General features: G+C 30.1%; 1 protein-coding gene across 1 annotated transcript; it reads left to right on the plus strand.

Annotated features, from left to right (window-relative positions):
- The first annotated feature begins 1569 nt into the window (after positions 1 to 1569).
- On the plus strand, positions 1570 to 10684 carry LOC106691684 (uncharacterized). The gene is made up of 7 exons (XM_014437537.2): positions 1570 to 1679; positions 6022 to 6103; positions 7758 to 7795; positions 7878 to 7913; positions 8789 to 8909; positions 9491 to 9552; positions 10547 to 10684. The coding sequence occupies exons 1-7, from the start codon at positions 1629 to 1631 to the stop codon at positions 10565 to 10567; spliced, it is 411 nt and encodes a 136-aa protein (XP_014293023.1). The 5' UTR covers positions 1570 to 1628; the 3' UTR covers positions 10568 to 10684.
- Positions 10685 to 12345: the final 1661 nt, after the last annotated feature.

Below are 12345 nucleotides of genomic sequence, written 5' to 3' on the forward strand. Positions count from 1 at the left end.
TCTTCTCTTTTTTGACATTGTGCTTTCGCCAATACTTAACTTATATATATATATATATATATATATAGACATTGTATAGATATACTTGGGATATTACAGTGGAAATATACAGTAAATATCACTAAAAAGTAAATATTGAAGTTTTTAAGATGTACGCCCCCTGAAGTTTATTTTATTCCAGTAAAATTTTCAATTTTTTTAATTTTGGAAAATTAAATTTTAACTTTCTGAAAAAGCCGCCAGTTCTTATTTTCCTAATTATCTTTTGGTAGGCTCATCAATTTTGCCTAGCAACTATATATAGTTTTTATTAAAGTAATTAAATATTGATGTGTAATTATTGCTTTCTTTCCCCCGGCTCTTCAACAATAAACAAGATATAAGCTGTTAACCAGACTAAACAGTTTTGTTTCTTATCTGAATTGCATGTGTATATCATCTGTGGTTTTACGTTGACTCTTCTTCGAGATATTATTAAATCCAACAATTATTTTAAATTACCTAATAACGTTGTTACTTATACTTGTAAGTTCAATTGGAGAACAGTCCATAATCGTGAAAATTCTTGTCATAAAACTGGTGTCTTTATAGGTTTTCCATCAAGATTTTCTCTAAACATCGATTTAAAAATTTGGTGAAAAAGAATTGAAATTAAAAAAAAAAATTCTCTTTTTTTCAGTTTTTGAATGTTTAAACAAATTAAAATGCTTTTATTTCAACAGGGCAAAGATTACAATATATCATTGCTGTAAAAATAAAAAGTGGTAGAGGATGAACATCTAATCTTGAATTCACATTATTTTTTTTAGTGGTTATTATTTTCAAATTTGGACTAAACACCTTAATTAATGAATTACCAAATAATATTCAGAAAAAAAAAAATAGATTAAAAAAAATCAAATTGAAGTTAACAAGTTGTTAAAGAGAGAGGCAAAACACAGACCAACTCTATTGAACTTATTCTTTTATGTTGTTATCACAAATAATCCAACAGTTAAATTAGGTTTCTTGCTATCTCTGTAATCTTTTTTGCATAAAAAAAGAAAAACAAATGTTGCAATGAATATCTCCTGGCTATTGACTGGGTGAAACCGATGATCCTATTTTTTCAAGGAAACAGTTAAAAAGATTTATTATTGTTTCTATTCTTTGAGAGTATTAGTCGCATTTATATAGCCTCTTTAGAAAATGTTATGAATAATAGAATATTCGAATAGGTATTACATAAAAAATTGCATGATGCACATAAATGGCATTACCATTTACTATTGTCAATAAATTAGGCGTTCTATTTGGTGAGGTTTAGTATCATCATTCAAGACTTTTTGTTTACGAAGAAAAGAAACTCTGAAGATGGAAAGTACACTAAAGAGTATAATAAGTATTAAAATTGAAAAGGATTTACATTTCTAGATATTATTCGCATTCAATACATTTACGAGCGAGCTGCCTTCGGACAATTGATATTAGATCATCTGTGATTTTTGTTATTCTGGAAGATCAATTCTTCGAAAAGAATGTCTGTGATTCACTTGAGAAAGCCCCCTCTCTTTCCCTATATAATCCTGTGACCATATAAATATAACAGGAAGGGTGATAATCAGTATAGTAGTCTTCTGGACGAGAAAATGAGTCGATCAATCTTGTTATTTGGAATCTTTCTCATCTCAGCCCATTTGGTAAGTAAATCAGATCATCATGTATAGATTAGTTTAAAAAAAAAATTAAATTTGTTTGAAAAAATGTACGCTATGTTCCCATAAATATTTTACTACCGAAAAGTTTGCGAGAGCATTTCTTACAATTTTTTTTATTGATAATATATTGAACTGAAAAATAAAAGTTGCCCTGAAAATTCCACAATTGTAATGCTCACAAAGTGTAATTGTAATGCTTCAGTGGCGGTATTTTTTGTACTATTTCGTCGCTCAACCTGTGATTCCTCTAAAATAATCAACTATACGATTATTATATCATTTAAATTTTATGAAAATTTACAAATCGCTCGAGTGATATCTCATATCCTTCATCGTTTCTTCAGGATAACAATATGAATATTTCTGAAATCGATAATTCTTCCGAGATACATTTATTTTTTAAGAACAGTATAAAGATTAATTTCGGATTTATAAATTATTGAAGCTCAGCAAATTCTAGCACACCACTCACTGTTGTTCTATGTGAACTATCGCTACTTAAAAGATGTTTGTTTTTATAATATAGAAAAAGTTCATGTTGAGCTAAGGTCAGTCTTCATTCTATTTACTCTGAAGTTTATTGGTCTAATTATTGCTGATCGAATTATTTTTGCTGTTAGTTACAATAAGGAACCAATGGAAAAAATATAACGGAACCAAGTTTGAATGTCAAACATTTGACACGCTTAAGACTAAGGCTCACACACCTTAATTTAATTACAAAGGAGGATCCACCCAGATGCTAGAAATGTAATCTTAGAATCACATCTTCGAAGAGTGTGTTTTTTATGCAAGAAGAATAAATGATCTGGGTATTCCTTCAAGTATATCAGAGGCCTTGGGAAGTGAGGAAACTTATTTAAATAAGATTATATCTTTTCTGAAAAAACAAGGACTATTTGAAAATATGTAATGTATTACGCCGGATGCCGTAGATGTGCCTGATTTGGAACCGTCTATAAAAACTAACAAGTGATCAGGTAAAGACTGGATTATTTTACGGTATTGTTTTTAATAATCTTCCAATAATGTGTCGTCCTTTTGAAAAATGATAAATGAAGGTTTAATCTGGGTTTTTTATAGGTCCAGGGAGGCACTTCATTTTCTATTGCAGTTAGTTTGATTTGTCTTGGTTTATTTATTGTTCAGGCCATTCTCTCTGACAGTGGGAACGTAGAGGTACTTTTTTGTTAGAATCTTGCAGCAAAATTGGCTTGGAAGGTGTATTTATGGGTTGGGTGCGTGTTTTGTTGGTATGACTTTGTTATGTAATTAACGGCTAGCTTTTGTCTGCTGAACAACAGAGGTGGTAGCACTGCTTCGACACACAGGCTAAGGGTTGGGCTTGTCCTAAAGGCTACTGTGGCGAGGTTTATTCCAGTGTGGTGTACAGAGTCTAGCTTAGCTAAAACATTTGTATGAACGTTTCCGTAAACAAAGCTGCCTTAATCTATCTTGGAAGAGATTAGAGCTTGATACACTTTAAGCATTGCGTTCCTGTCTGCTCCCCAGTTCGTTCCGCGAAGTACTCTTAATATTTTAAGTTTTCCAAAGCATCTTTCCTTCAATAAATTAATGTGATGTTCCCAAGAAAGGCGCCTATCAAACGACAACCCCAGGAATTTATGATCGTTAACATATGTCAATTGAACATTTCCCAAGTAAAGTTCTGGTGATTGTGGTGTGTCCCTTTTCCTACTAAAGTGCACACATTTTTTAGAAGTGAATTACAGTTCTGATGATCTGGACCAATTGTTAATGCAATCGAGTGCATCTTGAAGTTTTTATTTAATGAAAAATACACGAAGACATCGATCTGAAAGGAGCGACGTGATAAGAAACTTTGGATAAATGTAGGAAGCTTACCTCGAAATCCTTGTGAATATAGTTTATTCATAATTTTGTTTTGTCAAAGGCTTTGTGGATATCAAAATAGACAGCAACAGCTTGCTCCTCTTGGACAAAGGCATACTGTAATTCAGTTTCCATTTGAACCAGATGATCCATAGTTGATCTCCCTTTGGGAAATCCGCATTGAAAGTTTTAGACAAGGCGGTACTTTTCTATGATCCATGTGATCATCTTATTTATCATTCGCTCATTATCTTACATAGGCAACTGGTTTGAAAAATTGGTTGGTAGCTGGATGGATGACGTTCATCTTGTTCTCTTTTCAAAATCAGAATCACTATAGAATGATTTCAGTCCATAGGATGATTTCCAGTGTTCCAGATAAAATTATAAAAATCCAAGAGCCAGTTCATTGTGGTTTTAGGTAAGTGTTGTAACATGGCATAGTGTATATTGTCAGGACTAGGTGAAGATCCCTTAACATAATCTCGGTATACTTCAGTGGTGGAGAAGTCTAAATGCTGAAAAACATTGATAGAAGAGGCATCATTGTATACTTCAGAGTATATTACTTATTAAATCTGGGTCATCGCACAATTTCCCTTCACTAACTAGCTAGAGTATATCTGCAAGTTGCTCCAGTTCCTTTTATTTTCCTTATTTTATCCCATACGACTTTACATGGGGTAGAAGAGTTAATGAACTCGATAAATGATTTCCATGATTCTTTTTTTCTATCATTTATAATTCTTCTTCATATAGACTTTTGTTTATTATATTCAATCACATTCCCCATATTCATATTTTTTTAAATTTCTTGAAAGCCTTTCTTCGAAGTTGTATAGCTTTCTTACTAGGTTCAACAGTGATACCAGAGAACAGGTGGCCTTTTGAGGCAGCCCTTGCTTTCTGCAAGTTTCTGCAGCTGTGAGTATAGCTTCATTTATAGCATTCATCATCGATAGTTAGGCTACCAGGGGAATCTTGTGGCGGACCAGCTAGCGAAGTGAATTTAGACCAATCTGCTTTTTCTAAGATCCATTTAGGTATTGTGTTGTAATTGACATTTCAAACGGATTGGAAAATGATCACTACCATAAAGTTCTGGTAGAACTGTCCAGTCTATAGCCTTGATTAGTAAGCTACTGTACATAGAAAGATCTGTAGATGAAAATGTGCAGTGAGTTGCGCTGAAATACGTTGGTTTACTGGGATTTAGTATCAGAAGGTCAGTTAAATCAAGGAAATTTTAAATTATTCGGCCTCTGAGATTGGTATTTTTAGATCCCCACAGTATTGAATTCGAACTAAAGTCTCCGGACAAAGTAGGCTTTGTCAGCGGTGGGCTAGTGGGTGGGGGAGATTTGGAAGATGAAGGTGTGGAAGAGAGAGTAATGGGAGAGGTAGATACGGGAATAGTTGAAGGGGTGATACAAACCTTCCATATCTCATCCATAAGGAGGACAAACAGTAGTGGGGTTAGGCTGTCTCCCTGCTTTACTCCCTTATAAAAGTGGAAAGGGCGCGATGTCTGACCATAAAGTCTTACAATGCTTTTTTGGGTCTTGGTAAACTGATTTTATTGCACTTACCAAATTTACTGGTACTCTTTTTGTTATTAGTGTGTTCCATATCTGTTGCCTCTGGACTGGGCTAAAATCCGCCCTCAGAGGCAGGAATGCCAAATAGACTACCTTTCCCCGGTCCCATGCTTTCTCTATTATAATTCTCAAGGAAAAAATGTGGTCCTGGGTCTGTCTTCCATATCTGAAAGCCGCTTGCTCTTCTTCAATGTCTTGCTCCACAATTCCTCGCAGTCGCTGCTCTAATATCCTAGAGTATATTTTGTACACTACTGAGGAGAGTCATATTGGCCTATAGTTACCATGTTTGCTTTGATTGCCTTTCTTGTAAATTGGGATTATGATGTTGTTTTCCCATTCTCGACGCAGCAACTTATGGTCACAAATCTTCTGGAACAGCATTCGAAGGCATTTAATAATTTCATTGCCATCATATTTTATTAATTCCAGAGCTATACCATCTGGTCCTGAAGCTTTGTTGACTGCCAACTCCACCTCGTCTTCCCCGATCGTATCGTCCATATCTTCAGGATATAGGACGCATATTTGTTTATTTTCCATTTTCAGCTTTCTAACATCAATACGATCATATGATTTGCAGAATCTCTTTCCTGATTTGAGAAACAAAGTCAAGAAATTTAAAAGATGTTTGATGAGGAGAAGATGGTTGGTTAATAACGTGTAATGTGGGATTTAAAAATATTGATTAAAAGTTCAATGGAATTTAAAAATATAGAGGTTTTAGGTTGAGGATATATATAAAACAAAATACCCAGCATAAAATAAAACAAAAAAGGCAAAATAAATATGATAATATATGATTTTTTATCTTTATCATTTATTAGTTTCCTTATCAACAATGATTAATAACATTAATATTTAATTTTTAGGCATTGTCATCATATTTCCCAGATGAATGGGAGGAGGACTGCAAGAAGGAAAATGGATTTGATGGAGACATAACAGAATTAAGTAATTTTTATCCAATGTTATTCTTACTTAGTACTTCTTCTATCTAATTTTATTATCTTTTATAACAAGCAATTATGGTAATTGCTAACAGTTCTTAGTTTTTACCCGACTATGGCGAGCCAAAAGGTGGTAAATGTAGTTAGGGGTGTCACATAACCTGCTCATTGTATAGGGGAGCTACAAACAGATTTTTAAATTGATGTCTCAAATTACTCAGTGATTTCCAATGAGTGAAAACAACGGAAATAACCTTGCCCTACATATCTATTCGTTATAAGAGACAAGGTGTTGTTGCATCGCTCTTTAAATATTAGAAGATCGTTACTGACATTGATGTCCATAATTAATGAAATGCCTTTCACAGTACATGCTAAGTGAAGTATGCTATGGTTTCAAATTTTTGTATTACAAAAATTGAATATTACAGGGTTGAAGGTCTTGTTTTATTTATTTATATATATTATATTATATATTAGAATTAAAACTGATAAGTCAGAGCAGTTAGCGAGTAAATTCAATCTTATGGGGACAGGGGCTAACTAAAACATCTGCATTTAAGCCCTGGAAAACTATTTAAAAGAGGATAATACTTATCTTACATTAAAGACCACCCATTACCTGATCAATTTTATTTTATTTTGTAAAATAAAATTAAGGTATTTAAGGCTGATGATTCCCTCCAGTGAGAAATTTTATTAATTAAATATTCTTTGTGGTTATATTATTCTTAAAGAAATCCTTTTCTATTGTAATTACGTTATCTTTTTGGAGAATGGACTATTGGTTGGTTTCTCATTTAGCGATGAAAGTCTTAGCAGGAGGGGTACCGCTCAACCTGCTCTTGCTTGATAATCAGAAATAAAACTTAAGTATAAAAGGAAAGGACTGGAAGGATTTCTGGAAAATCTTCAAATTAGGAATAGGGAATGCCCACTTTTTTTTTTTTTTTTTCTTACCTCCTAAGAATTTTTATTTATTTAATACATTTACAAATATATAGGACTTACAACTAAGGATTATATATACAATTATTTACAATATATCTTCCTTTGCCTTGTGGCATTATAAGATGTGGAAGCTGGGTCCGCTGAAGGCGGTTTATACATTTGGGGCTATATAGCCAGGGGCTAACAAAGAATGGGGAGGGGCCATTCCGGCTGGTTAAAAGGGAATGCCCACATAAATTGAATGCGATTTCTGGGATTGGGGATAGGGAATAATCCCAAGAGGAAGAGGGAGTCTAGTGTCCCCTAGAACTATAAAATTCTCTGTAATGTATACGTTATTTATATAATTTTTTTTATCTCTTGGGCCTATCATCTCCTTTCCTTGAACATGCTGCTGGTCCTTCCAGACTGTTGTGTTTCCTGAATTCTTACTTAACATGATGAATTTCTTGCCAATTCCACAACTGTATTGTTCCATAGACTGTGGTCACAACATGTACTACTTCTGAGGACTAAGGGCCAACTTGTCCAGTAAAAGCTAATTTTATGTCTAAAGGGAAAATTAATTCTCACACCTAGTAGTCAAAGAAAACCATCTTTTTTTTTTTTATAATAAAAAAAATTGTTTATATTATATAATGAAACATTTTATTTTACTAAAATCTATTAGATTTATTTAATCAATAATGGATGTCCATGTTTTCCAGACTTCACTGATCCATCATCATTTCCTAGACCAGTAAAGGTATAAGAACTATACTTTAATTTAATATAGTTATGAATGGTTATTTTTATTTGCTTCAATAATTATTATTGGTTATTTTTAGTGTTATATGGCTTGCTTCATGGGAAAGCAACAAGTGGTAAGAATTATTTTATAGTATCCTTTATGATTTAATCACTATTTTTTACAAATATGGACTTGTTACCATAATATGAGGATTTTTCTATCAAAAATTAATAATTCATTTTTGAAAAGTTATTATTTAAAAATTATTGTTAAAGCATTTAATTAGATAAGTCTTATTCTTATTGAAAATTTTGATTTATATGATATATTTGACGTATTTGACAGAGGCAAGTTTAAATTCTGAAATAATTTTAACAAGTTTTTTTATATAGAATCTTATTTTTTCAATATAACACCTAATATGTTTATTGATTACTTTTATATATTGCCTAATTGGTTTATGATACATTTAATGCTCAGGCAGTTGTTAGTAAGTCACAGCTGATAGGAAGCAATTTGGATGTGCAAATAAAACTTACCTATTACTTATAAAATCTTATTAGGCATTGTTTTTTTTTTTTTTTTTTTTTTCTTTTAAAAAGAATTCAAGCATAAAATATATTTTTACGAAAGTTTCATACACTTTCTCATGATATCTAAAATCTTTCCCTATTTTCTAAAAATTCATTATCAACAAAATTTTGAACTGTTTAATTTCTAACCATATTCCCTCCATATATATAATATATATTCTTTTGTTTTTCTCACCCTCCTTTTATTGTCACTGAGACAAATGATATACATGCTTTTGACATGAATGAGAAATGGATGTAATTGATAATGGGTGAAATCTCATTAATGTGAGATCACTGCTGTTTTATTTCCTCAATGATTTCAAACAATATAAGAGTATGGGTTTATTTTAATGAGATAATGTTTATTTTTAATATAAAAATTTGTATATTTTTAAATATCTCAAGATAGTAAATTTGTTTTGAATTTTGGCAGATGAAACCTGATGGAAGCTTTGATTTTAATCATGCAAAAGAACTTTACTCTACTGTGTACAAAAACAATGAGAAGAAAGTAAAGATGTTTCATCGGATTGTTGATGAGTGTGCCAAAGAATGTAATTAATTTTATATATCTTTAGTTTGTAAATAATGCTTTTTCAAGAAAGTAAAGACAATGTTAGATTGATCATGTTTAATCTATTGTGGTCTGTATTTTCTAATATTGTTTTAGAAACAAATGAGGATAAATATCAGATAACTTTAAATTTTAGTTAAAAGTAAGAAAAGTACTTTAGATTGAATGCAAAAATGGTGTAAGTGAGGTTTTATGATTTTCAATCCTTATGGGGAAGTTCTATAAAGTTTTGGGTAGGGAATAACTTCTTACTTTCTCATTTAAAACTAATCAGATAAAGTAATCTGTTATTCATTACCTAAAACTTAATAGAACTTCGCCTAGTGCCTGAAAACTCAAGTTGTTTCTTGGACGACTTTTCATTTGATGGTTCATAAGATGTAATGAAGTAATATTGTTATTATTGCTTAGTGAAGATAAAAAAATGTTCAAGTTAAATCAATTTGGTCATTTACCAATATATGGTAATAATTGATTTGGTTTTATCTGATATAAATTTGTAGTCTCCTGATGTTACTTAGGAATATCATTTATTTTATTGTTTATTATTTTTTTTTTTAGATAAAGATTATCCAGACAAATGCGAAACTGCATTTAGTTATGTAAAATGCAAAAGATTGAAGGTGAGATTTAATTTATTTGAAATAATTGACCTAACTTTGAACTTAAATAACGTAAAAATTGAAAATTGGTGATATTTTGAATATATATTACTTAAAGTTTGTTATCAGGCACCTTAGAGCAGTTGAATATCTAGGAAAAGAAGAAAATTCAGTGTAAAGTTTATGTTGGAATGCATTGTATGTTTGTTATTTTAATTTGTTTAATTTTTTATGGAATATTTTTAGAAAGTGGCATTTGCTCGTAGTACTACTGGTATATCCTTGGAACACAGTCTGGGAACCACTGTTTTAGTATATTCAGTTGATTTTCAATAACTCCAACATTGACTTTATTGGTACAACTTTTCTTCCATTACCTTGGTTTACCTTTAATTTGGTAAATTGGTGTAATAGTTAAAAACATCTCCTCATATGTTGAAATGTTACCTGTATTACTTTTGTTGATTAATTGTTTTTACTGTTATTCTTTTTATTTTAATATTTCTTTACATAGTATGATGTTAATTATTTACAGTTATTAATTAATTACATTAGTTAATAATTACAATGCCAGGCCGATATTGTTGAGTATATTTCTGTGAAAATACAAATGCCCTGTTTTGAAGTACTATATTACTAGAAAAGTCCGAAATTTTTTCATTATACTGTATTTAATTTAAAGTATACTTAAATAAAAATACTTCATAAATCCTTGAAATGTCAGTTATTGAAAAGTAACTATGGATATTTAAACATTTTTGTCTGATAAAAAAAAAAAAGTTATGAAAAGAGTATTGTTTAGGGAAAAAAAAGTTTGATAATCAAAAAGTATTGCTGAAAGATTGCTATCTACCAAACATGATATTTAAATATTGCTTTTTCCCATATAGTTGGCCTGTTTTGTCAAGCTGGAAACTGAAAAAAAAAAGATGTGCTGTCTTACTTTAAGGGCTTACATGAAAAAAATCATTTAAACTCATTTATATTTCCTAATTTTTTTTTTTACTTGTTTCAGTATGCTGCTTACAACCAGTGAACATCCTATATTATTATCCCACCATCAGCGTTCAGAAATTTTTGATAATTTGATGCGATGAACTTTCTCTTTTGTGAACATTAATAAATCCTTATGCATAAGACTTTTTAAAATTCATTTTTATCTTTTTTGCTTAAGGATTCTTAATATATACAATATCAATAATTAAAGAAACCTGAAATATAATCAATGGATTTGTTTCTGCAAAATATTTCCAGGAAACTGTAAAATTGATTAAGTAATGTCTCTTTTTTTTTATTAATGCACTGTATAAGACATAATATGACATTGCCTATTAATGATTTTGTAAGATAAAATATCTTACTCCCTGTTGTGTAAATATCATCTTGCCTTATTATTTATGTCTAATTTGTTAGTTGATAATAACATGATTGATATTGTCATGAAGATAATAATGAAATTAAATTATTATGTAAGAATTTTACTTCATTTTTCGGTGTCAACATGTGTATAAGCTATCATTGCTTAACAGAATAAATCAATATTTTAGTGGGAATGATGTTATATAGAAATCAAATGATGATATGAAAAGATGAGCATATTTTTAAATGATGCTTCCACAACTCTAGATCAATGTTGATGATATGTGAATCCTTAGAGCTCATTGGGAAGTTATTTATATGAAAAAATATTTGGCACACTGGAGCTTGTTAAAAGAATTGCTTTCCATAAACAGTTAATATTTCCATTTAGTATGTCGCATGCAGTAGATATTAACAGATTTGTGACTCAAAAACTGCTAAAACATTACTCTTTGAGCTTATTTTTGCTATAAATCTTAAAGTCCTGTTTTTGCAAGTTCAAAGTCCTAAATATGAGTTCTGGGTCATTCTTTACACATGCTATTTCTATCATTAAAAAAAGTAAAAACGTATGTTTGATTTTTTTTTTTTATTGCATTTTGTTTTTTGCCTTTTTAGTGATCTGTTTTTATTAAAAAGTCATCAAAGAAATTACTAGTTTTAAGGGTATATCAATTTAAAAAAAAGAAAGTTGCTCCAGGGTTGTGAGGAAACCCTTAGTAACCTTTTCTTACTTAATTATTAAAACCAAAATATAAAATACATTCATTTCTTTTTAAATAAACAGAAATTATAATGAAAATAATACAAATGAAAATAAATTTAATTGAGTTAAATACTAATACTAAGTAAAAACTATTTACAAAATATTTACAACTTAATTATTAAACATGGCATTATCAGTACTATTTACAAATTTAAGTATACTTAAATTTAGTATAGTTAAATTACTTAATTTAACTATACTTATAGTTATAGTATTAAAATAACTATAGTTTTAGTAGTATAGTTATTATTAAGTATTGCTAAATTTATTTGAATGACCTGGGTTTTTTGTTTTTTTTCTTGTTCCTGTTCATACTTCAAAATACCTACATTATTCCCATAAAACACAAAAAAGAGGAATTTAATTAATTATACTCTGATTAATTATGAGAGATAGTTGAGGAGAAGATGGTTGGGGTTGTTGTCAAAGAGCAACACTAATAAGTTGTATTAACCTATTTTATTGCGCCAACGTTTCGGCTAGTCCTAGCCTTCTTCAGGATTAAAAACAGAACAAGATAACAACATCAGTAAGTATAGAAAATAAAAAAGAAAGTATAAACTGAATAACATAAAATGAATAATTTTACAGAATACAATTAGTAAAATGAAGTGATGAGAGAAGCGGGAAATAAAATATATACATAAATTAATAATAAAGTAATTGAAAAAGTGGGTAAAATAACATAA

This window comes from Halyomorpha halys, unplaced genomic scaffold (genome assembly GCF_000696795.3).
Source record: "Halyomorpha halys isolate HHAL.00 unplaced genomic scaffold, Hhal_1.1 Scaffold2709.1, whole genome shotgun sequence".
NCBI classification, from domain to species: domain Eukaryota; kingdom Metazoa; phylum Arthropoda; class Insecta; order Hemiptera; family Pentatomidae; genus Halyomorpha; species Halyomorpha halys.

Excerpts from the sequence above, each read along its gene's own strand:
- LOC106691684 (XM_014437537.2), top strand. The coding sequence starts at position 1,629 with ATGAGTCGATCAATCTTGTTATTTGGAATCTTTCTCATCTCAGCCCAT. Across the intron at positions 7,914-8,788 it reads TCATGGGAAAGCAACAAGTG|ATGAAACCTGATGGAAGCTT; the intron begins GTAAGAATTATT and ends GAATTTTGGCAG. Across the intron at positions 9,553-10,546 it reads TAAAATGCAAAAGATTGAAG|TATGCTGCTTACAACCAGTG; the intron begins GTGAGATTTAAT and ends TACTTGTTTCAG.